Below are 27,425 nucleotides of genomic sequence, written 5' to 3'. Positions count from 1 at the left end.
AATGGACAAAATTTTGTTAAAAAAATAATTGCGTATTTCCGAACAGAGAAAGTTAAGTTAACGGTTTGGTTGGTTGGGTGTTGATGAGAGTGTAAAAATGGGAAACATATATATATTTTCAGAAAAATAAGAACATTCCTTTAATAATCTGCGCAGTCATTCCGTTAATATAATTAGTGTGAAAGTTTATTACCAAAAAAAGGTGACGATTTTTGTCACCCCTTCATCTTCTAGTCCGGCAAGGAAACGATCTCTGTACTGTAAAAAGACTTGACTGACTGAAAAAAGTTTAACTTTATTATGGAACCCTGATCTCAATTAGTTAACCTAACTCTGCATTAATTGTGATACAGTTTTGTGTATAAATGTCTCCCCTCATCGGCTGATAAGTCATTGTCGTCGCCTTTGTCGCCGTGGCACGTTAGAAAAGAAGAAAGCATGCTTTTCGGAATGAAAACAGATCGATGGTTAAATCAATACTTGGCGTTTCGATCCACACACAACCATCAATCGAATAAGTTGTAAGTGTGTAAAGAATTCATCTCTGCTTCTTCAAATGTCAATCTGCTGAGTGACCTTTTCCTCTGGGGGGAAAGAATCTATTCGTGTCATGTCCCCACCCACCACCATCCTGGATGCATATGCTCGGATTTTCCAGGTTTGCCCATTCTAATTAAAGACACCTAGCCCTTCATTTCTGGGAGAGCTTTCCTCCCTGCCCCCCCCCCTCCACCCCCCACGTTTCGGGGGTATTATTATGTTGGCAGCCGTGGGGTCCTCCTGTTTCCCAGACGGAACGTCCATGATGGACTCTCTCACCGAGCAGGACCTCGTCGACCACTGCGTCATCGTGGGTCCCGGCCAACAACAGACTTCCTCCTCCTCCGTCCCCTCTGCGCCTCCGGAAGCCACCCTCGAAATCGAGGTCGAACCCCACCCCACCCACCACATCGAACTCGACGACAACGACCACCTCCCCCCCTCCACCCCAGAAGAAGAAGAAGATCCCTGCCCCCAAGAAGACGATGACCACGAAATCATCACCACCCAACAAGAAGACCCTTCCCCCCAACAACTCACCACCACCACGACGACGCGAATCGTATACTCACACTCGGCCAGACTAGGTGGCCAACTCGTCACCGTGCTCACCCACGCCCCCCACCCACCCGACCCCCACCAACTCAGTCACACCCACTTCGCCACGGTCGACGGCTCCGAACATTCACACCATCGCCTCCTCGTCGTCGTACCGCAGGGGTCGACGTCGAGCTCTGGGACGGGAAATAACCCGGGTAACGGTGGTGGTGGCCCTAATACTACCCGACTCCACAGTCTCCTCACAACAAAGCCGGGCGAACTTCACCACCATCCCACAGTCCTCGTCCACTCTTCACCGCAGCAGCAACAGCAGCACGCCGTTCATCAACAACATATTACCAACAACCAACAACTTATCCTGCACCACCACGGCCAACAACACGTCAACTTTTCCGACGGTGACGATAACCCTCCCCCGGAAGACTTATCCATCGTCCCCTCCTCCCCGCAGCAGGACGAAGACGACGACAACCACCATCATCACGATATCCTGTCCAAATCTCATCAACACCACCACCACCTCGCCACCCTCACCGTCATAGTGCCCCCTTCCTCGTCCTCGCACCACCACCAAATCACCGCTAAAGAAGAACTAATCGACCCCACCCCCGAGGAAGAGGACGAAGAACAAGTCCACCATCAACACCTCCACCTCCAACAAGAAGACGACGATCACGACCCCCACGGTGGGGCGGGTGGCGAATCCACCACCATGATCTGTGACGGGGCCGAGTTCCGCTTAAATTCGCATCACCACCACCACCACCACCACACCCACCATGCGATCGACCACCACGGCCAGGTCGTTACTGTCGTCGGGTATTCCCCCTCGAATAATGGGCGTCTCTCGCCCTCCGGGGGGCCCGGGGGGGATGAGTACGAGCACCATTCTCCTTCCTCGAACAATAATAATAACGCGTCCTCCCCGACGAACTCTTCCTCCCAGAATAATTCTTCTTCGTCCCCCTCCGTCTCCACGAATGGGGGGCAGTACGCGACCCTCACGCCGCTCCAACCGCTCCCCCCGATTTCCACGATGACGGATAAGTTCACTTATCAGTCGTCCTACCATGCTCACGCGCACCACCACCACCACCACTCGCACAACGGGGGGATGGTGACTGGCCTGTATTCCAGTGGGGGCGGGGGCGTTTCGGGGGGTGGTGGGGGGTATGAAGTGGTCAAGTTGAGTATGAGTCCGACCCCGGGACAGCAGCAGCATCACGGGCATTACGGGGGGACGGGTGGGGGAGGTTCCCCCAGTGGGAATAATGGGTTGGGGTCGCCATCCTTTCATCATCACCAGCAGCAGCAGCAGCACCATCAGCAGCAGCAGCAGCAGCATCACCACGGGGGGCAGAATGGGGGGTTGTCGAATTCGCCCAAGGCGCTAAGTCCGGGGGAATATGGGGGTGGGGGTGGGTTTCGGGGGAGAGGGTCGGAATCCCCGTCGGGGGAGGAGCAGCACCATGTCGGACATCATCAACAGCAACAACTCAATCTCACTTTTACGACGGTCAACCAAAGTTCGAGTAACGGGTTGAGTCCGCAGCATCATAATAGTTCCAATTCACACTCAAGCCCACCACTCACCGCGGTCGTGGTGGCGCACAGGTCAGTAAAATTAATCATAATTTTTTTAAGATCGCGACTAATTTAGCAAGTTTGAGAAAGTCAAAAAGTTACTTGTGTTGTGAGGAGATTCGCAAAGTATGACTTCGTAAATTGAGCAAACTTACGTATAAAAACAGCGTTTTTAACCGTGTTAATACGAATTTCTGTATTTTACATATCTTGCTGGGAATGAGTTTAACAAAATAATGTCGTAAAATAAAAACATGCTCATTTCCTGAGTAAATTTCCGAACAAAAATCCCATATTTTCTAACAGAAGTTTTCTTAAATGTCTCAAATTTACGTATAAAAACAGCATTTTTGACTAAAGAGGAATTTTCGGATGACATGGTTTTTCATGACCGCATTTTTGACATTGTTTCCACAAATAATTTCCAGTAATTTATCTTGCTGGGGATGAATTTGTGAAATTGTTTTGCGAAATAAAAAAATTACTGAGTAAATTTCCTAAAAAAAGTATCATAGTTTTCAACCAAAATTTGTGAAATGTCGCAAATTGTACATATAAACATGTACATATAAACAGATATTTTAACCTTGTTTCCTCGAATTTCTGTAATTTACATATCTTGCTGAGGATGAATTTCACTAAATAATTTCGCGAAATAAAAACATTTCCTCATTTCCTGAGTAAGTTTCCGAACAAAAATCTCACCCTTTTCCAGCAAAAGTTTTGTCAAATCTCGTAAATTTCGCAAAACCTCTCAATTTACATATGTTGCGGTACTCAATTTTGCGAAGATATGCGAAGGTTACGCTCACTAATCTTCCCCCCAGAACAAAACCTGACTAAAATCCCCCCTCTCCCCTTTTACAGAGACGCCAACTCACCCTCCTCCCTCCTACATCCGGTCCTCCACTCGAGTAAGACGAACGCTACGACGATAAGTACCCCGGCTGGGTCGGGGGGATCTACGTCCTCCTCGACCGGCTCGACTTCCGGTGGCGGCGGGGGCGGCGGTGGGGGTGGAGAACTCGAAGAAATCAACACCAAAGAACTCGCCGCCCGGATTTCCGCCGAGCTGAAGCGCTACTCCATTCCGCAGGCGATCTTCGCGCAGCGCGTGCTCTGTCGCAGCCAGGGCACGTTGAGCGACCTCCTCAGGAATCCCAAACCCTGGAGCAAGCTGAAAAGCGGGAGGGAGACGTTTCGCCGGATGTGGAAGTGGTTGCAAGAGCCCGAATTTCAAAGAATGTCTGCTCTCCGTTTGGCAGGTGAGTACAAATGAGTATTCAGAATTTGGCATCATTTCGCATAATGGGCATCCAGCAATTAAATCATCTATTTAGCTCATTAAGAATGGAGCTCTCCCAGTGCATTCTTCAAAAGTTTGCCAAAGTAGTGCCAATCCGATAGCAAACTTAGGATTAGTCTATGAAATTTGCAACAGAAACGATCTCGTCTCACAAGGGAGATTTTCCACCGTATGCTCTTAGATTTTTACCAGTGTCAATTCGGTCACAAATTTAGTTATGTAGTATGAAATTTGCAAAGGACGCGATACGCACGTTTGGCCGAGATATTCGCATCCGAACAGGGGAAAATTTGCAGTAAAGCTGGAAAGTGTAAAATTTGTCTACTTTAAGAACCTAATTTTTTGTCGTTATCAAAATACGTTATCATGATTTTTAAAATATGCAGTATTTTGCCTCACTAACAAAGTACATACGTCTCCCAGCGTATGCTCTCCGATTTTGACCAAAATAGTCTCAATCCATCATAAATTCAGTTAATCCGAAATTTGCAAATGATACGATTTCCCAATGTTCACGTTTAGCCGAGATATTTGCATCCGAAGAAGAGAAAACGCGCAGTACATAAATTCGAAAACTGTAAAATTTGTCGCCTTTACTTCCCTTTTTATCCTCTTTTTTCTGTCTTTCGCTGCCAAACGTGTCCATTAGTAGATCACATCTTTTCCAAATTGCATCAAATTTGTCATCGATTCACACTATTTTGCCTAAAATCTGATCGCATACGCTGGTCCACCTCCATTGTTTGTTCCTGAATTTTATCCCGTTTCACCCACCAAAGTCTCACTTTCCTCCCGGGTCGTCATGGCGATTGGGACGGCAAACAGAGAGAGAGAAAGATAGTGGTCGTCGTCGGAAGGAGAGGGTAGCCGAGTCTGGCTGGATGGATGTGTATCCGGTCGGTGGGAGAAACAATTGGATCATACCTTGAAAAATGAGTCATCCACGTGTCCATCCATACATGTGTAGGTTATGCATAGGCAAATGAGTAGTTGGTGGGTCATGGTCTGCTGGAGGTGGGGAGGTGATCCGACTCTCCACCACCTCCACCCACTACGGATACATACACTTTTACTTTACATACTACCCGGAAGGCAGGTGAGCTATGTATGCATCGTGATGAAACGTGTAGATATGTCTGCATCTGGTCTGGTCTGCCGGGGTAGTAAGTACCATTTTTTAATCAAATCTATGTATCCATCCCCGAATATCAGGGCAGCAGCTTAGCTTATACACATTATAAAAAAACCGATGTGTATGCATTTTTTGAGACTGGGGTGATTTTGATTTGGATGAATATCTATGTATTTCAAAGGATTAATGATACATATGTTTCCATTTTTTGGTCGTGGTTACTGCTTCCGTAGGAAACTTTCTTGGGCTCATCTTATCTTTGGATAAGGTCGTGACCGAGATAGTATTGTAAATATGTGTGTAATTAACTGGTACTTGGTTAGAAATCATTGCGTCATCCCCTGAATTTATAGACATTATAAAAACATGCTTTTTGAGATTGGGATGATTTTGATTTCTATAAATATTTTAAAGGATTACATGTTTGCATTTTTGGTCGTGGTTGCTGCTTCAGTAAGAACCTTCTCGGACTAACCTTATCTTTGGGTGGATAAGGTTGTGACGGAGATAGTGTAAATCTGTTAATTGATGCACTGTGTAGTAATCGTTAAAAGCTGGATGCATTGTCGTATCCTGCTTAATTTTTGTTGCATAATCCTGCCCGAAATTTGTATCCGTTTTAGCAGAACGGAATTTGCACATCCTTTTATGTCCATAGTTTTCCCTACAAATCGCTCCGTATCAAGTTTTATTTTTCTGGCGAAAATTTGGCGAAAAAAGTTTATATTCGGGATGACATGGTTGCATTTTTGGTCGTGATGATGACGCTTATTTGTTACAAAACGTTCCCTTTCTCATCTTTGGAGAAGGCCGTGACCGAGATAAATATGTGCACTAATTGGTACTTGATTTCAGCCTGGTGGCGAATATGCATAGTTATTTATGCTAATTGTTGCCATCCCAAAACCTGACCTGGTGGGTGGGTATGGGTGACACCCAGCAGGGTATAGAGCTTATCTGTACGAGTCATCTCCACCACCGTAAAGGACGTGCACATGCGAATATGTATCTGAGCTCATTATGAGCATGATACATACACTATTTAATAGGGAAGGAGGATGGATATCCATCCAGATAAGGGAACTAATAGAGCATTAATTATGCCCCGGTTATCCGATATTGTCCAGTCCTCCGCCATTATTATTATTCCGTTTCATAACCTTATCTATCTTGGCCTAATAAGTACTTATCCTTGGTTAGTTAGTGAAACCTCAGACTTTAATGTACATAGTTACCCCTTCCAGTAACGTAATCCTATATCCGCGTCCGTGTGGTTCTTGGTTATCGAGGTGGTTTTATAGTCGAAAGTCATCTTTCATGTCACTGTGCATGGGAAAAAATGAGAAAGGGTTGAGTATATGTACGTATTCGTTGACCATTAGTCGCGTACCGTATTTAATGATAAGGCGAATGGTGATCTGCAAGCAAATTGCTGATAAGTTACTGGCTAATAATGTCATTAATATCATCATCAGTCTCAGCGTCACCGTGGGTTATGCAGAGGGCGGATATGTATTTACGAAATTCGTTAAAATATTTACAAAATATGTACGAAAAAACATAAAAATACGAATTTTAGCAAAAGTTTTGTTTAAATATAAATCTCTCAATTTCTTTTTGATCTAATTTCCTTAATCAAAAAATTTCGTTACTCCCATCGTTTTAATCTTTACAAAATATATTCGTACTTTTAAAAAATGTGTAAAAAGTGTACGTATTTTTTAAATAATCGCGGAAATATTTGCATATCTGAAAACCTAGAAATATGTAAATGTTGAAGTTTTCACGAGTTGGACAACACATCCACAAAGTTTGACCGTTTGCCGTCATCAAATGAAAAAGTTTGTAAATGCATACATATCCTTCCTCTGGTGATGCGTCTTGCTGGACTGACGGACAAGGTTTTTTTTGGGGGTAAAAGTTGAGAAAATGTAGGCGTTCTACGTATCCTAAAGGTCACTCCTCAAAACGCTGTACGTACTCCTGTAGCACGTCACCTTCGTCCAAATTTGACATTTCCTCCATTCCATTGCATCCCATCCATCCCTCCACCTACTTCTTAAAGAGGTGGACGTACTTATGTACGTCCATACCTACGTACACGGCATGACATTAACTCGCATTACAATTTCTCGCAGTGGCCACGGAAGCTGTGGGGACATTACCATTGTAGGATAGGGGGAGGGACGGGTTTGTATAACCTGGGAAGGTGATGGGGACGGACATCAAATAACCGTGGGGACATTGTTCCCACAGCATCCGCAGCCACTGATTTCTGGTCTGACGTGATGATGATGATCTTTCCGCATTTCTTCTCGAGAACGGGAAGCTTATACTCCTTCTCGAGCACATAATTTTATGTGACATTTTTATGTGAGTTCGGAACTTGCATTGGTTCGTTAGTAAATACATAGTGCGATTTATTCCAGAGAAGTGATGGCTTCAAATTAGCACGTTTTCTGCAAAAAATAGCAAATTCCCCACAAAAAAAAACACAGAAAGTTTCATCCCCTTATTTCAAGTCCAAGAAACCAGATTTAAGAAATGCATCCATACAAGTTTCTGAGCAATTTAGTACGTTGTTTTCTGCAGAAAAAAATCAAGTTTCGTCCCCTTTATAAAAAACCAGACTTAAAAAATGCTTGAAATCAAGCATGCAATTTTTGCATCTTAAATTGATCCAGATTTCCAAATCTCTCTTATTACAAATCTTATAGTTTCTATTTCCCTGAGTAAGTTTTCATATACAATTTCACTTCTTACACATTTCCTTACACTAGATTTGAAAAACTTATTCTCAAAACTCCAAAAAATCTCTGATAAAAAACCAAGTACATAATTTCTGTTATAGAATTGTCACTCCGTCAAATTAACACCCTCGTCCTTCTCGTTGTCGCACAAATGTACATATCTCATCCTCCTCCTCCAACATTGCAATACTTGTTTCGTACATTTGCATAAATGGTCCGCATGCAGAATAACAAGCCCTCGTCGTGTCACTTTCTCCACAAGTGAGCGAGTGAGTGAGTGAGAGAGATAGCAAAATAAATAGTTTGCGAATAAGTAAGTAAGCAGCAAACCTACAAACAAACCCTGTTTTGCTTTCTCCACTTTAACAGGAGCAGTAGGGGCAGTGGAATCAATAATATTTATTTATTTTAGACTTAAGTATCGGATTTTAATAAAGCCCTCTCGTCCTCTCAGGGTGCAAATAAGAGCGAAAATATGTACACACGTATGTATGCATACCAAACCAACCCCACGCCCAATAAGTAAACAGATCAATGCTTATCCAAACTAAATAAGTGATCACATCATTTAATTTAATTTAACATTGTTCCAAATTTTATTTAACGGAGAGATGCATATTTGTGAGAGGATGCAGGACGATAGGAATTTGTCAGTCGGGAAGGTAGAGGGAAAATATGTACCCCCAAAATCAGGAACAAGGGTGGAAATCTAGTTTGTCAAAATGTACCGAATTTTTCAACCCCGTTCTTCCCAGGGTTTAGATTTCCAGGGGGTGTTTACACCCATAAAAACGAAAATCTACACCGCATTTACACGAAAATGCTCGTTTTATGAAGAACCTTTTCATCTCTGTCAATACACTTTAGTTCAAAAAATTGAAAATCTACGTCGAATCTGCATGATTTGACTTTTTACTCTTAACTTGACTTTTAATCGCGGTCGAAATACTTTAATTGCTCTTAAATCGTGAAAATAATGTATGTTTCCAGCAATAAAAAGTTAATTTCTTTACAAAACTCGTATTTTCGTACGACTGTTGCCTTCTCCACGTAGATTTTGGTCTTTTTGTGGGTGTAACATCTCCAGAAATCCAAACCCTGGGAAGAACGGGGCTCAAAATAGGCTACAATTCGATGCAATATTAAAGAGATCAATGCTTATCAAATAAAAAACAAACAAATCCCGTCATCACATTAAACGCCACATTTCGACAAAATGTTAAAAAGATGAATGCTTATCCGTCACAACAAAAAAAAACAAATCCCGTCACATTAAACACAAATCGTTCAAAATTTTACATATGTCTCTCTACGAGATTTTTGTTCCTTGCTTTATCAAAAGGAAAGAAAAAACCGTGTGATCCACTCCTCATCCAAATTTCATGCATATTTGTGCACACACACGACGACGAGGGGAAAGTACAACTCGTACCTGGCAGTACCACCGTCGCTGCTGAATAATGGTCATCATCATCATCATCAACCTCACACACAAACTTTCTCTCCCCCTTCCCTCCCAGTACCTACATGCATATTCTGCCAGGAAAAGGGCAGTGGCCGCGGAAGCCGTGGGGACAGAGGGGGACGCTAACATTGTACGATAGGGATTTATAGCATAAGATGGGGAAATGATGCCGACATCGAACAACCGTGGGGACATTGTCGTCCCTCTGTCCACACGCTTCCGCGGCCACTGTTGATAACAACTCCAATAGGAAAGCATTGAGACAGCAGTGGCCGCGGAAGCCGTAGGAACATCTTTGGACGTTATCATTGTCGGATAATAGTGGAGTTGTATAAGATGCATGGGCAGATGATGGGGACCTTAAATACCCGTGGGGCCATTGTCCCTCTGTCCACTCCACACCCTTCCGCGGCCACGGCGGGAAGGTATGGATGCCTGACTGTGTTATGATTTTATAAAGCAGTGGCCGCGGAAGCTGTGAGGGGACATTATTATTGTAGGATAGAGGAAGGCCGGGTTTATATAACATTGGGAGATGATGCAGACATCGAACTCCCGTGGGGACATTTTCCCTCTATCCCCACCCTTCCTTCCGCGGCCACTGCGGGAAGTACCTATATACCTGCCTGACTTTGTCATGATTTTATTTATATTATTTTATAAGAAAAATGTCTCAAATTCCGGTCGTGACACATTTTTCGAGCACTTTCACTCTACAATATTTTCCATCATGCTACATAATTTCGTCATATGTACATACGTAATCTCGAGGAATTATTTCATTACTAAATTCCAATCTCGTCTCAGGTAAATACGTGGATCGGAATTCGGAGAGCTTTTTGTCTTTGAGCTTTGTTTTTGGACAGGTTGAAATTTTTTATTGTTGGGAAAAAATGATGACAAAATTCCAAACTATAAAGGAAGGAATTGTGTATTAGATATTTTTCTATTTTTACATATTTTCATATCGGATCCATATCCATAATCTTCTTGTGAAAAAGATGGTTTTATTCCCTTATTTGTCGTCTGTCTGATGAGAGGGTTCAGAAACTTTGGGAAGTTAGGAAATATAAAGACGAGCTGGGCATAGTTTTGTGTAGAAATTATGTACAAGAGGAGATCTGTACGAGAACATGTGTTTAGTGGCATGCCCTATTTTGCCCTCATTTAAAGTTACAAAGATTGATAAGGACTTATCCCCAAAATGTAGTACATCCAACTCTACTCAAAAATAGGAAGTAGAGGCATCTTATCAGGACAATCATCTCCTTCCGGCTAGACACGAGATTACATAAACATTTGCAGAGAAACGCAGGTTAAAAGAAGTGAAGAAGCAAATACAAATTCGCACGTGCCTAACTAAATTTCTTAACAATCTTTTATAATCGGTAGTAACTAAATAAGTAGAGATTTTAGAAATTTCCCTATTTCCATGTGGAACACTTCTTGTAAGAAAATACAAATTCCTACTTGCATAACACATCAATTTCTTTTATTTTTAATCGACACGAGCTATTACCCAAATAAGTAAGTCGAGATTTCCCATCTTTTCTTTATCCACAACACTTTTGTCTCTCGCTCTCTCTCCTAGAACTTTCTCCATCATAAGTACAATTCCATACATACATATGTAAAGTTAGTTACGAAATATGCATATGCATCCACATACATAATATACATGCATACATTATGTTACTCGTCGTAGTGGTGGTGGTGGTGGCATTACTTATTTCTCTCTATATATATACATCCCATGTAATTATAATACTTTGCATTTCCCCTCACATCACATTTCTCCAGCCAGAGTTTGTGTCATGTCATGTGCATGCAGCTACATCGTCGTCCTGGTTGAAGAAGGGCAACGACGACGACGACGACGACGAGTATCCATTGTCTATTCTATTCTATATTTTGTCCATATAAGTCGTCCCATGTTTTCATGAGGACTGGAGGTTTGGTTCACCTGCGAGAAAATGTGTACACACTTTTGTAGCTTCTTTCTCTGGATGGAGAAGAGTTCAGTGTTTTCCTCTGTTGTCCTCTCCCGTTGCCAGGAGCTCGGGGGGACAAGAGAGAGAGAGAGGAACAAAAACGAGAGACAAGACACTCTCACCACCACCATACCACCAGGCGCCGCGGAAGGGTGTGGGGACAGAGGGGGACGTTAATATTGTAGGATAGAAGGGTTTGTATAAGATGATGCAGACTTCGAATAACCGTGGGGACATTGTGTCCCCCCCCCACGGCTTTCCGCGGCCACTGCGTAAAACCACCACTCGACAACCCTCTGCCTGGTAAAAAGAGTCGGGAATACATCAGCTAAGCTTACAGGTTTTGAATTAAAGGCCAAATTCTGAGGAAATGGCAGTAGTTTCGCCTCCTCCTGCTTTCACTTCACCATACTTTACATACTTTACAAGAAGAAGGAGAAGGAGAAGGTGGAGAAGGGTGACTGGTGGGTATAAGGTGAACCTATGTGCATGTGTATACAAAGTAGTGAAAGGTATAGACCGTCTCAATCAGGAATGACAGCCAGACAGACGGACGGACGGACGTTGTAAAGTGTTTCGTTTCTTGCGGGTTTGCTACATGCATTTCTTGCAGTGGAAAGAAAGACACGCGAGAAATACAAGGTGCAAGAAACTGGGAGAAAGTTCGAGAAATATCCGCCATGCGCTCCGTATGAAGTATTTATCGCGGCGGGACCTAGGCTTTTGCGCCTTGCATTTCTCCCAGGTCAAAGTATTAACCTGCAAGAAACCACTTTCTTCCCCCCTCCCCCCTTATTTCTTGCAATTGGTTACTTACTTTCACCTGAAACACGGTGGACGTGTCGTACACATATTCTATAAACATATAAAAGGATACATACAATAAATGCAATTTTGGACTAAAAAATAAATAAAACGGTGAAACGATGCATGTTTCCCGATGGAGAAAAACGCACGCATCGTGGGAGAAAGTATTCACTTTATGTATTTATTTGCTAATCAGATACGTAAAATTGACCAGGTCTCAGGGGTTTATCCAATTTAGGCCCACGTACATTCATACATACCCAGCGGCCGTGGGGACATCTGGGGACATTGCCATGGTAGAACGGGTTAATGTAATATAGAACATGGGCAGATGATGCGGACATCGAATATCCGGGGAGACATCAATTGTCCCTTCGTCCACACTCTTCCACGGCCACTGTACATAAATACAGCCAAATATATTGTTTGGGTTGCTTGGTTGGTGGGTTGATGATTATTCTGACTGAATATGTATGCATTATTCTCTTATAGTTAGTGACTCTTGTTCTTGTTTTTGTGGTAGTGAAATAGCCGTGGCGGTGGTGGTGGTGGTGGTGAGGAAGCGTTGTTTCTGGGGTAATAATTGCGGTGGTGGGGAGGGAGGAAGGGAATCGGGTGCAGCAATTTCCAGGAGTCATCATATCATTAGTGTTATTACCTGTGTCTTCTTCTTCTTCCATCCAGAGGTGAATGTGAATGTGGATGTATGCATGGAATTCGGAATAAATGAGGAAATTCATTAAATCCTATTTCTTAGAATATGTACCTGGTGGATGGATGGATGGTTAGTGATGTTATCGTGACGTAGTGTAGGCAATCTACCGTCTAAACCAAGTATGCGTAATAAACAGGCGTAATGAAGTAGGGGAAGTTAAGGGTAAAATTTCTAAACCCTAAAATTTTATAGTTTTTGACCCTCCATCTAATCCCCAGGGTCAAACTACCATCAATTTGACCCCCGTTTAACCTATTTCGACCTACACGGTGACCTTTTAATGCGCAGCATACTTAGGAATTTAAAAAGGTTAAAAACGTACGAAAACGGACAGACAGACAGACAGACAGACAAAACTCGACCCTAATAAGTATACACACCTGGTTCCATCCATCCACGTTCCAAATAAATTTGATGGCGAGGTCCGATATGATTCAACAAAGACAAGAATATTCTCATTATTGCTCGAATAATGAACAAATATGCATATTTTTGGTCGTGCATACATAAGTGTTGTTAACGCCTTGTGCTGATTTTCGGGATGTCGCCACAAGTAAATTTTTGTGATCACACATTTCTACAATTTTCGGGGATTTTTACTTGATTATATTTTCGAAAATTAAAATTTTTGCTTGGAAATCCAGGCCACGTGTACGTAACAATCTACAAGTTATGTTTTTCCCATTGTTGTCAATGTCTTGTTCTCATTTTCATGATACCGTTACAACTAAATTTTTGATTTGGAGAACATGCATGAAATCCAGGTCACGTGTAAAAATCTGCACGTTATGTTTTCCTAATTTTTGTTTCTGATTTTCGTGACAATTGAATTTTTGCTCGGAAATTCAGGCCACGTGTGCAGCGTGGTACGTAACAACCTACAGATTATGTTTTTCTCAGTGTTGTTATCGTCTTGTTCTGATTTCTTCAATGACAATTAAATTTCTGTTCGGAAATCCAGGCCACGTGTGCATCGTGGTAACAATCTACAGGTTATGTTTTTCCTGGTCTGCCTGCCTGCGGTCATGGTCTCTCTCTCTTTTTCTGTGTGTACAATGGAATTGATTTCACGAATTGGCAAACTAGTTCGTTCCTCCATTCATGCATTCATTCATAACTCGGGAATATGTATGTGGGAGTAGCAGGTTTAATAAATATCAATTAATCGATGAGTCAGCAGCACATGGGACGGATGGAGTACCAAAAAACCACGACTCCTTCAGGTGCGGGTGCGGGTATGGATGGATGGAATCGATAACTATACTTTTTTTGCCACCAGACTATCTCCAATAATTAAGGGAACACACGCACCCACCCGAAAACAAAATGTGGTTCAGATAACCATGCAACAACCTTGACCACTTCTAAATGCGTATTGAGTCGACAATAAATATGTAGCATTTTGGAGTTGACATTTTTGAGTGGGATAAGCACTTATCAAATCATGTTTTGCTATGTATTAGTAAAGTTTTGTAATTTTAAGACGTGGAATTTTGGAAATTTTTAACCCAAAAATATCTAGTATATTTAATATTTCATGTTTTCAAGATTTTGGGGATTTGGAAATTTATGATAACCTTGGTCTTATCGGGGTATTCATAAGTTTGCAAATGCATCAACCCTCACGGCGTACTTTCTGGGGCTGTGCATTTCTTGCAAAATATTTACGTGCAAAAAAAGCACACTTTTTTGCACGTGGTTACTTAAATACACACGAAACACTGCTGAGTGATAACTCTAAACATGACACGGTTTTGATGGCATGCGTATGCAAAAATGGTCGCCATTTTCTTCCGAGTATTTGTATCCGCGTGTGCAAAAAAAAAAACATGCGAATTTCACATCCACGACATTACTAATATTGGCACGATATTTGTAAGTATGATAAGCATGTACGATAAGCATATATGATGTTATCTATGTATTTGATCTCCCGTGTGGTCACAAGATGTGCATAATGTTAATTATTTTTCTTCTTAACCTTGCTGTTCTAGGTAAGCAGTCGAGTACGTCGTGCGGGTATTCGTCCTCCTCCTCTGGCGGCGGGGGTGGGGGTGGGACCGGCTCTTCTTCTGGGGGTTGTGTCGGCGGGGGGCTGATGGGACCTCCGGCCGCGGGAGTGTCTCCTTCCTCCGCATCGTCGGCCACACCTTCCTCCTCATACGTCCAAGACCACCCCTTCGGTAAGACTAATTTATTACTCTCCTCCCACTTAAACAAAATATGCTCTCTCTCTCTCTTCAACTTTCTCTCACTCACTCAAGGGCTGCGGAACCATGTGTGCATATCATTGATAAGATAAGCAAAAAGGGGAGTAGCTTAACCTCTTAACCTGTTAAAAAATTCAGTTTTCATTGAAAAGTCCCGATTTCTGAGTGAAGATTTTCATTCACATTTAGTCATTTTCGTTCAAATTCATTTCATTTCATTTCTTACATACTTCACACCTTGTATTAATCACAGGGTGAAAAAGTAAATGGGTGAGAAATCCTTTCATTCACAGTCATTCATCTGAAATGAGGGAATCCTTCGGTCATCTTCATTCACATGACAGGAAATTCATTTCCATTCACTATCATAATCAGTCAAATGAATGAAAGTGAACAGGTATGATGGTATCAGTTAGTTTTCGGAAATATTCCGTTATCTACTAAATTACAGACCGCAATTTTTCATTTATCACTTGACTATCTAGCGTGCTAGATTTTTCGAAATATTACATTCCTTACTAAATAATTACATATATTTGTATAGCAAAATTATTCCACGAATTACATACGAGATCGTTTCCCATCCAGGTACATACATGCACAAATGTGTCTAATTATAGCCGAGATTTTTAAAAATATGTAGGTATGCCAGTCAGCGGAAATTTATTGCGTTGTAAAATCCAGGAGAAGGTTAAATTTCTAAAAATAAAAACCTTTAAAAACCGGAGGAATTTAATTTAAATATTTAGCAGAGAAACCTGTGTAATTGGTAGGGTAGGTAAAGTTTGGTATTTTGAAAAATAGCGAGATATTCAAGTGATAAAAAAACCGTTACAGAAATTTGGAAACGGGGAAAATAATGCATTTCTGGGGTTCCGCAGCCCCTGAACTTTCACTCATCATGTCACTTCACTCTCCTCACTTTCTGCATGTAGATCGTCTCGCTGTAAATCTGTTTGTAAATACGTGCACTGTAAATCTTTCGCTCTCTTTAAATTAGTATGTACTTGTTAGTTTTTAAGGTGTTTTTCTTATCTGTCTGTCTCTTCATGTTTCTCGAGTAACTTTATAAATCGGGGGAAAAGTCGTGTGAATGTTGTGTACTTATTGGGGAAAAAGTCGGAGTGGACCGACCTGCGTTTTAAAATTGGTTTGGGTTCTTAAGAAATTTGGAATTTTTTTTGGGAAATTTGGGAAATTCCCAGGGTATGAAATTTACATCCGTCCCGAGCATTAATTACAAGATGTATTTTGTATAGAAATATTGTTGTGTACATATGCATTACGTGAGGAAGTCGGGGTGGACCGAACTGCGTCTTGCGTAAAATTGGTTTGGATTCTTCAGCAATTTAGAAAATTTTGGGAAATTTTGGAAACTTTGGAAATTCACAATTTTCAGTTTACATCCCTCCTCCGCATTAATTACAATATACAACTCTAGGTGTATCAAAATACACCAAATTTTGAGAAAATCTCAATTTCCCCGTTCATCGGATACACATGAAATCTTACTCCTCAGCATCACTACGGGTACCTAAATAACCCAAATCTTGACAAAGTCTCAATTTCCCCGTCACTCCTCCTCATCTCATCTCACTTTACTACGAGAAGAAACCCGTCTTCTTAATTCTCTTCTGTCATATTCTCCCCACATTTTTGAAGTATGGCTTCGTCCTCTCCTCTCCTTCTTCTTGGAAATGGGCCCGTTTCCAGATAAAAGGTCGATTTAATTCGGATTCTTTAATGGAATTCAATGGGGCAATTTCGTATCCTTTCTTTCTCCGCGTGGTTGGTGCAAGTGAAGGGTTGGATTATGTCCTGCCCGAATTTTCACCACTTTCTCCCTCGTACGAAAAACCCGGGTGGTGGTGGTTGGTGGTCCTACATGCATAGTTGGCTTATCATAGTTCATACATGGTTGCCCCCATCACCACCTCATTATCCTCCTAATGGGCCGAGGAGACGTTGCCCCATTATGCACTCCCACTCCACCACCACCACCACTTCCACCACCACATCATCATTCTGTACATAAAAATGAGAGAAAGTTGCCTCTCTCTCCGCGGTCCGTCATGTCATGTCGGCATCTTATTACACCCACCACCACCGCCAGTGGCCGCGGAAGGGTGTGGACAATGTCGCCACGGTTGTTCGATGTCCATATTTATCATGTATAAACATGTTATAAATCCATCCCTTCAGTATCCTTAATGTCCCCCGGTGGCATATTATTACACCCAGTGGCCGCAGAAGGGTGTGGAAACAAACAGAGGACCAAGGTTGGTCAATGTAGGCTATACCTGTTCAAACAAACTTTTTTCATTCAAAAGTCAGTCATCTCGATTTCTGAGTGAAGATTTTCATTCACACTCATTTCATTTCACTTCATCTGACTTCATTTCTTACTTCGCTCCATGTATTAAGCATAGGATGAAAAATGAAGGGAGTGAGAAATCTTTCATTCACAATCATTCATATGAAATGACGGAATCCTTCATTCATTTTCACTCAAATCAGAGGAAATTCATTTTCATTCACTATCATAATCAGTCACATGAATGAAAGTGAACAGGTATGATATATGCATATATAAACCCGTCCCTCCCCTAGCATACAAAGGCAATGTCCCCACGGTTTCCGCGGTCACTGACCACCATCACTCCACCCACCTAGTAGATCATGTCGTGTGTTAAGTGTGCAAAATCAGAGCCAAGAAGAATTCTTGAAAGTGCATAACGTTGCCAGAACGGAATTGTGTAAACAAGGCTGGCTGACATTTTTTTTGATCGGGGTGAAGGGAACGTGTCGAGGTCACATGACACAAATGTTACGTCTCGACATCAATGACTGAATGAATCAGTCCATCAATTGGGATCATTAATCATTCCAGAAAATGACGCTACACGACACAACACACAACTGCAAAAATATGTGTGTAACCTGTGTCCTGTATGTATCGAGTCCTAATGAGATTAATAAGTATGGAAGCGATGTGATGATGGCAAGGAAATAGCTGCAGGACCAGCGGAACAGTGTTTGTTAGGGGGGATGATAAGGCGAAAATTCTGTGGGGACATTATTGTCCTTGATTAATGTCCGCGAAATTATTCCAGAATGGAAATTTTTGTGAAAATTTTCATCTCTTTTAAAGCCATGTGTGTGATTTCTGAAGATTTTAATGTGGAGACGGCGAAAATTGTGTATTTGTCTGTAAGGACATTATTGTCCTCGATTCTTGTCCGCAAAATTCCGCAAAATATTTTGATATGGTTAAAGTCTTCACTTCTTTTAAAGCGATTTCTTTAGAAGTTTTTCCAGAAATTTATTATAATTTTTTTCATGAGAACTCCCATTTTTGGACGAAATCACGCTTGTCACTTGTAACAAAACCGGATTTAATACATCCTCGTTAAATGGTTTTTGTTCATAAAATTCCGATTTTTCGGACGAAATCACCCCAAAAACCCGGATTTTTAATCCATATCCGTACATACTTACATGTTCAATGTTTAGTTCTATCTATTTACTTCGGCAAAAAATAGTTGCTTTTTTGCTTTAATCACCACCCACCCACTCCTCCTCATTTATCCTCCCCCACTATTTCAGTTGACTTATCTATGAGTTACCTTATCATATTTAATTTCAAGTTTTAACCTTAACATTTTTTGTTTATTTGTTTCATTTCCGTTTGTTTTTTGATCTTTGTAGATGTTGATCAATCCTCCTCCTCCTCGAATTATTACGGTCCTCCTTCCACCACGCTGGGTCATTCCATCACGGCGTCGTCCTCCTCCTCTTCCGACGCCACGCCCTCCATCCTCCTCCAACAACGCCATCACACCGTCCTCGTCGCCGCCGCCAACGTCAACAACAACAACAACATCAACCACACGAATGTGCATGGTAAGCGAGCGAGATGGACACGTCGTCAAAGTCGGGAAAAAATCAGACACGCGATTATTATTTTTATTTGCATTTGCATTTTTTTTCTTCCTGGTAAACAAAAAAAAACTTCAAAAATCGGGGGTTATCGAGATCCACATGCGTAAAAATCGAAAAAAGTCAGACACGTGATTATTATTTTTATTTTTATTTTTTATCTTACTGGTAAACAAAAAATCTCTTCAAAAATCGGAATGGACGCGACAGGAAAGTCAGGCGTCGTAGTCGTTGTCACTAAAAAATGCGATTATTAATATTATTATTTGCATTTTTTCCCTTCCTAGTAAGAAAAACAAAGTGTTAAAAAATCTCCGGGTCATTTTTTTAGTTGGTCCGACCACCTTGGAAAGTCAGGCTCCGTTATAAAACACAATTTTTAATATTATTATTTGCATTTTTTTCTCTCTCTCCTAGTAAAAAAAACTGTTCAAAAACCAGGGGTCATTTTTTCTGTGCGCCGATTTGGCATGATTTGGCCAATAAGTGAGGCATTTGGTTTGGTTTGGCCTCGTTATTCAAATTTGGACGAAAGGGTCAACTCAAACGACCAGCAGGAACGAAATGAGCCCAATTTCTTCCCGATTTCGAGCATATTTCTTGCTTTGTTGGTTGGATTTGTGAGGTGACACGGGCTTCGTGGACGTGGACGTCGTGACAGAGTTGAGAAATGGATGGCTGGAAATGTTAGAGTTTTAGTTGTTTTGTTGTTCAGCGTCGTGGTCGTGTTTGGACACTTGATTATTTTATTTCCCTTCTCCTCCTGTCCTGACATGTTGAAGGAAGGGAACGGGACACGGACCAAGTTAACGTCACCGTTGAGTGATTAAGTCGCTCCTTGTTTGAGCAACTATTTAATCAAATGAGGTGACAATTAAATAAATACGGACGGAGGACAAGTTAGGAATTTTGGCTATCTTGCATGGCTTCCAATCCAGTTCCACCTGTGTCCTTGTCCTTCCTGGGTTATAATTTGGGGAAAGTTTATCATTTCTTAGTTAGTATTTATTTTGTGGGGCTTCTTCTTCTTCTTTATTGGGAGTTGACGTGCCGGGGAGGAGGAAGAAGAGAAAGAAAATATGCATGAATTATTCATGGGAACGAGGAAGGAACGAGGTGGTGTTCCTCTAGTTGGAAGGATGCAGAGCAGGGTTGATGGGTGAACTTGGTCTTTTAAGCGAAGGGGGGAGGAAGATGACGAGGAAGTGGAGAAAGTTGAGAAAAATTGTTGTTTTCTTCTTGTCTTCTGGGTAAATATTTGAGGTTTGAAGGAAGAGAAGAAGAAGGAGGAAGGCTTCTTGGTCAGTTGGACACTTTTTAGTAGAGTTGTACAATCGGAGGGATACATTTTTGGCCGGAGTAGGCCTTAAATGTCAGACAGGGCATAGTATGTAGTCATATGGCGTGAAAATTGGTTCTGACGCCATAATACCATTAATGCCATACTATTGAAATATTAGACGTTTGAAGAAGAATGCAAGCTTCTTGGTCAGTTATGCACTTTTTAGTGTGACAAGTTTAGTAGAGTTGTACAATTGGGCAGAAGGCATTTAGGAGGCCTTAAATTGAACCATCGTAGCTAAAAAATTGCCGCTTTTTGATGGCATTAATGCCACATTTATTGGAATATTGGCCGTAAAAATATAGGAAATTTTATTTGTGAACGAGGCCATGACCAAGTACAACTCTATTGGATCGAGAAAAGTGGGAGAATTTTCATCCCTTCGGAGAGAAAAGAAGGGTGGAGGTGGACATCGAGTTTGGTAGAAAAAAGTGGAGTGTTTTCTGTTATTCTTCCATCGCGGTGAAAGTCGTTGAGGGTGTGGAGGCTGGTGAGATAAGGACCGACCTGCGTAAGTGAGTGAGGTTCCACTTTCACTACTCACTCACTCACTCACTCTCTCTGACGACAAGGAATATGTATGATAATGGAATAAAAAATGGCCAAGTGGACTCTGGACCAAATGGATGGACGCGTAGTAAAGTGGAGCAATTTCTCCTCTTCGTTGGGTGGACCGATGAGTGACAAATGTCAGACTTTTTAATACACAGAGAGAGAAAAAAAGAGAGATTTATAGCATATTTTCGACCCTATTTTATACCCACTTAGGCCAAAATGTCACTTCGTCATAATATTAGTGACACAGAATATGATATATTTTTCTGCAGAAAAAGAGAGACCTGGAAAGTCACGTGTGAAAGAATTTACCAGAATTTTTAGTCAACTCGTTATATATTTTTACAAAAAAAGAGACACGGCGAACCCAGGTCACGTGTAAAAGAATTTAGTTTAGTCAACTATTTCTGCCCATATTTACATATTTTTTACACAACCGACACATTGGTCATAATTGCAGATAATGGTGATGAGGCTGATAATGATGATGATGAGACTGCTTCTTCTTATCGACGCCGTCATGGTGGTGGCATGGTGGGTGGTGGTGTAAATAGTGACGATTCCGATGACGAGGAGGATAATTGTTGTGGTGGTGGGTATGCTTATCATCCTCCCCCCATCTTCGGGTGGACTTATCATCACTCTTCCCACGCCACTACCACCAAGTCTTCCATGATGCTTGAAATGTATCACCCTGCTGGTCACATCCCTTCATGGCGTGGGCATCATCCCTGCGACATCGTCGACATGCCGCCGCCTCCCCCACCACCGACACGATCGTTCGACCGGTCATTCTTCTTGTGAGTAAAAAATACCAACCCCACTCTTTTCTCAGCCGCCTAACCGCCGCCGCCGCCGTGTAGAAAAGTATAATAGAGCTGAGAGTATCGGGTTGGTTCGTCCTCGTGGGCAAATAAATAAATCAAAATTTCCATGAATTTCGAATCCATCACGTAATCGTCAAAATAAAAATAATTGGCCACGAGGCGAGCACACCTCCCTCTCTCACTTGTTCGTTTGATCTATGTACTCTCCAGCTTTATATGCTCGAGCCTTACATGTTCGTTGTAGTTTTGTTCTCTTAGTTTCTTGTTGTCTGTCAAATTTTCAAAAAAGAAAAAAAACGAAAAAAGCGGTTGAGAAAAGAGGGCAACGGTATTGATCAGGATACTCGGTCTTATCGATCTGTTATATCGACCTTATCATCATCATCGTCGTCGTCATCATCATCATCTTGCTCCATGTGTCTCTTTTTTCACTATATACATACGTAAATTAGCCAGTGACCATTACCCCCGCTTGACCAGTGGTCTTACGGTGTCGATATTTAGTGACGTTCCTTCCTTCATTCATTGACTGTCCTTTCATTCTTAACCAAGAAGGAAGAAAAAAAGGCGTGTTTTTTTTGGTGTCTGGGTCTCTGTGTCAAAGCCAAATAAATAAATCAATCACACCCTTCACAATCAATGAGTTGAATTGAATAATCAATGTAACTAATCAATAATGTGAGGCAAAGTGAGACGACGATAAAAGAGAAACCTCATAAATATCCTTCCCGTCTCTCTCTCTCTCTTTGTGCTGTAATTAATGTGAGTCCCAGTCCAGGTGGGGGGACTGGACTGGACGAAGGGAGGGGTAAATTAAGAGGAAGGAGAAGAAGATCATCACGTCACCTGGGGAAAGTGGGACGACGTTCTTTGGTAGAGAATGGAAAAGCCATCACTTTCCCATTTGTGAGTGAGCTATAAATCTGATCCAGAAGGGTGGTCGTGGTGGTGGTGGTGGAGATCTTGTAAGATTGGGGAGGAGAAGGAGATCAAGCCAGCCAGGACAATAAAGCGATCAGAGAGAGACGACATCAGTATGTCATTCGAGAATGTCGTCATGTCGAGAAAAACAGAGTCATCATCATCCCTTTCTTACTTACTCCATCCTTTTCTACTTTCTCAACTTTCCCCCCTGTCTCAAAATCAAGATCTGGTCTTGTTCTTGCTGCTGCTGCTGCATCCTCACGTGCTACTAAAGATGATCTCGACAAAATAAATGTCACATATGGCGTCTTTTTGTGGTTTGGTCTGCAACATACACATATTTATTTACACACATCGATCAGTAACTTGTTCTTCTTCTTGTTCTTCTTACTTAAAATGTAATTTGGGCCCAGTTTCAATTTTGGAAAAGACGCCGAAATCGTGATGTCGCCGCACAAAAGTATTGATGAAATGATTACGGAGAGGCAATTTTGAGACAGAGAGACGCATTATTATGGTAGACGACACATGTAGTGATCTTCTTACGTAAGATGCCATGCAATGAATGCATTTCGCTGTTGGGTTGGATGATGGCTTAGATTTTTATCTTTTATTTTTTCTTTCGAGGAATTTGAATTTGGAGACAGAGTGCTTTTCCAAATTTGTTTCCACCCCGGCAAAGCAAAAGTGTGAGGAGATTGGATGAAGAGAGTGAATATGTATGTATCCAGTTCAGCCCAGTTCAGTCCAGTCGGTGTGGATTGGACTGGACTCTGGACAAATAAATTCATAGCTGGACTGGAAGTGACCACTGGTCCGCGTTGGTTGGTGAGAACGGACCATCTGATGCAGCGAGAGAAAGCGCACCCCCTAAAACAACACTTTCCAATCAACATGGATTATAATGCAGGCAGCCAGAGAGCTGGCGAGGTGTTGGGGAAAGTGGGGAAAGTAAATACTTGTGTTTACAAGGAGGAGGAGGACGCTAAAATGCGACGAAAAAATTCTCCCGAGAAAGAAAGAGGATGAAACTTCTTCTCGTATACGGACAAGTTTTAAGATTGACCTCTTTTTAAGGAGTGAGACTATGTAGTCAATTGTATGGACATTCACATATGGATGTAGACTAAAGGGGTGTGGTGCTGCATATTTATTTAAATGATCTCAAGTGGGTGGGGATGGGCTGAGTTAAAGACAATTTTAGTATCACTTTCACACCGACTTTTCCAATTCGCTGTATGTATGTACTTTGCATCAGGGTCGAAGATTATTGCCTCGCTTTATGTGTGTATTTATATATGCATGTGTATGGATTTGTACCCTGTCACTTACATGCATACATTAAATTAAATGCACCCTCATAAAATTATTAATAGTAACAATTAAGTAGAAATTTGAAACTAATCTTGTCCATGAAATTTGAAGTTGATTTTGTTTTGTTTTGTGTTTCAGCATGCAAACGGAAGGAGGATCAAACTTCCACTTCGGAACATCCGCCAACCACGCCCAAGAAACCCAGACTCGTATTCACAGACTTGCAGCGGCGTACACTCCAAGCCATTTTTAAGGTAACTTATCATCCTCCTTACCAACTTGCGCCCCCTTTAACTATGATCCAAGTTAGAAAGATGTCAAGTATATATAGCTGTTATCATAACAAAAATATCAAACTCTGCATGAAACCGATAAGGTCCATGCGTTTATGCTTAACTCATGGTTATCAACTTGCACCAATGTTACAGTTCCTTTAACCATGGCGAAAATTAGCAACGAAGTCTTAGCCGTTATCATGACAAAAATATCAAATGAAATCGTTTAACGATAAGATACATGCATTTATACTTGACTCGTGGTTTGGTTAGAAACTTATACGCCCAGGTTCCTTCAACTATGGCGCAAGTTGCGTTACATAAAATTGCGAAAAATTCCTAACACCCATTTTTCTTCTTTTCTTCCTCTCCAGGAGACGAAACGCCCCTCGAAAGAGATGCAGGTCACGATAGCACGCCAACTGGGTCTCGAACCTACCACGGTGGGGAACTTTTTTATGAATGCGCGACGACGTTCGATGGACAAGTGGAAAGAAGAGAATGAACCCTCCCCCAAAAGCAACAGTTCCAACGCCGGGTCCACCACGCCCAACGGAATCCACGCCGGAGGGGAAAGTGACGACCATGACCATGACGTCTTGTGACCCGATTCACCACCACCACAAAATGACGACGAAGACGAAGATGAAGATGCCGATGACCATAATAATATTCACGAGTCAGCAGAATGAATAAATAAATAAAAATACGACCCTCCAAACAAAATACAGATAAAAAAACCACAACAAGTAGCCTTCTCTTTTACACACACCAAAATATTCTTCATATTCAGTGAGACAGACAGACACACTTTTTTATTAAGAAGCAAGCAAGAAACCAAAGAAAGAAAGCATGAAAATCACCAATTTTCCAGTCAGAGACAAATAATTTATGTAATTTCACTCAGATTTTTTGTTCAAAAAGCAACGTTTTGATCTCAGTTATTGTGTAAAAAAATATTGTTTAGTCAGAAACATTCCATTTTTAGTCAAGAAACGAAATATTAATTGTGTTATTTATGTTATGTTATGTATTTATCTTTTATTAGTCAGAAATGAGTTTAAAAATACGTGGAAAAATATTTATTTAGTCAGAAACATTCCACTTTTTTTAAGTCAAGAAACGAAAATGATTGTGTTATGTACTTATCTTTTAGTCAGAAATGAGTAATATTTCATTTTTTTAGTCGAGAAACGAAAATAATTATGTTATTTATCTTTTATTAGTCAGAAATGCGTTTAAAAATATATCTAAAAATATTTATTTCGTCAGAAACATTCCATTTTTTAGTCAAGAAACGAAAATAATTTATGTTATTTATTTAGTTATCGTTTTTAGTCAGAAATATTTAAGTTCAATCAAAAAATTCCGTAAATGCATTCCTATATTTTTTTAAATAATTTTGTGATCTCGTTTTCTAGTATATTTTGACAAATTGTTAAACATGTCATGTTTTGTTACACAATTTTGATACATATTTTTGTTAATTTTTAAAAATCTCTGGCGATGATCATGATCGATGATGACGACGATCTCGGTTTCTTCGTGTATGTAAAATTAATCGTGTATTAATTCTTATCATCCTCGCGCTTTCCTCCTCGTACATATTTACATAATAGAATTTCCTCCACCACCACAACCACACCCACCCAGTCAGTAAAGTATAAAAGTATAAAATAATAATATTCACAAAACGAAGTAGAAGATTTCCGACTTCTTCTTTTCACAAAAAGTCAAGTGTGTGACGTATATAAAATATGCAATGCAACCTTTATGAAAGACATAATTAGTGAAGAAACAAAAAAAAACAAAGTTTTTTATGTATGCAGAAATATAATGCATTACTCCAAAATCTTTCCAAATTTCCAGAAAAAAATGAACGATCTCTGATCTCGTACGACACTAAAAATAATACGTTTTCTATAATTGAGGTGAAATTAGAAGCGTTATTTGTTCCTTAAGGTCGTTTGTGAGATTGTGTCTCGTGGTAATTTTGGTTTTCTGAAATTTCCAACTTTAGAAATTTCCAGTTTCAGAAATACAACGGGTTGAGGATATAGTTTCTAATCCTATAGTATTCCTGAACTTTCATGAGAACCTAAAATTCTTAAAATTTTGAATTTCCAAGTTCAGAAATACTGGAAGATAACTTTTCTAGTATTCATGATTCATGAATCATGAACTCTGAAATTGCAGAAATGGGAACCAAAAATTCTGAAAATTTTGAATTTTCAAGTTCAGAAATACTGGGGGAATAACTTTTTTAGAATTTCTGAACCCTGATATTTCAGGGGAACCAAAATTTCCAAAAATTTCGATCCCACTCTCAACCAATAAGGAACAAAACTCCATGAAATGTCGTGTCCACAACAAAAACCCAACAATAATGGTGTTTCGAGCACTAAATATATATTTAAAAAATAATAATTAAAATTTAATTGGTATTACTTTAGGATATATATTTCTCTAATTAATTAATTAATTACCTAATTAATTAATTAATATGCCAGTTAAACAGCTACACTACAATTAAATACTTAACAGCAGCGGCATTCTTATCATCACCACCACCAACCACACCTTCATCTAGTTTTGTATTAAGAAGAAGAAAAAAATACTTAAATTAGTTAAGGTCTAAATAAACATATGATAAGTGAATTATCGATATTCATCCCCCCCCACCGGAAATAAAAAATACCTTACCTACCTTTCATTAGATAACCCCCCCACTTATCTTCTTGTCTTATCATCCCCACCCCCTATAAATGACTACCTTATCATCGTCACGATTCGTTAAATGGATGGATTTCAAGATAAAGAAAATTTACAATTTAACGATGACGATTTTAAACAGAGAAAAAAACCTCTAGTTTTCCATCCAAGTTAATTAATTAATTATTAATTAATTAATTACACTTTAACATAGTTTTTTTACGTATGTGTATCTAAAATGTAGGAATAATCGAAGAAAAACTTAATCAAAAACCATACCAAAGCCCTTATTCTTATTAAATAAATTAAGAAAGAAAAGTATCGACGACATGTTATTTTATCCTTAACGATAAGTCTAGCCAGAGATAACCATAGTTAGTTAGTTAATTACCAATTTATATGAAGATAACCTCCCCCCGTAAAAAAATGTGTGTAAAATTGGTGTAAAATAAGTGCAGAAATTAATTTCTTTTTCG

At 40.6% G+C, this 27,425-nt stretch overlaps 1 protein-coding gene across 1 annotated transcript; it reads left to right on the top strand.

Annotated features, from left to right (window-relative positions):
• The first annotated feature begins 757 nt into the window (after nucleotides 1-757).
• LOC110861729 (homeobox protein onecut) lies at nucleotides 758-26,074 on the top strand. Its single transcript, XM_035844945.1, has 6 exons — nucleotides 758-2,715; nucleotides 3,553-3,950; nucleotides 14,846-15,034; nucleotides 18,770-18,964; nucleotides 24,101-24,216; nucleotides 24,612-26,074. The coding sequence occupies exons 1-6, from the start codon at nucleotides 758-760 to the stop codon at nucleotides 24,840-24,842; spliced, it is 3,087 nt and encodes a 1,028-aa protein (XP_035700838.1). The 3' UTR covers nucleotides 24,843-26,074.
• The last annotated feature ends 1,351 nt before the right edge of the window (nucleotides 26,075-27,425 follow it).

Source organism: Folsomia candida, unplaced genomic scaffold (genome assembly GCF_002217175.1).
Source record: "Folsomia candida strain VU population unplaced genomic scaffold, ASM221717v1 Fcan01_Sc045, whole genome shotgun sequence".
Classification (NCBI taxonomy): domain Eukaryota; kingdom Metazoa; phylum Arthropoda; class Collembola; order Entomobryomorpha; family Isotomidae; genus Folsomia; species Folsomia candida.
The sequence above is the reverse complement of the archived record's forward strand: the minus strand, read 5'-3'. Positions and strand labels throughout refer to the sequence as shown.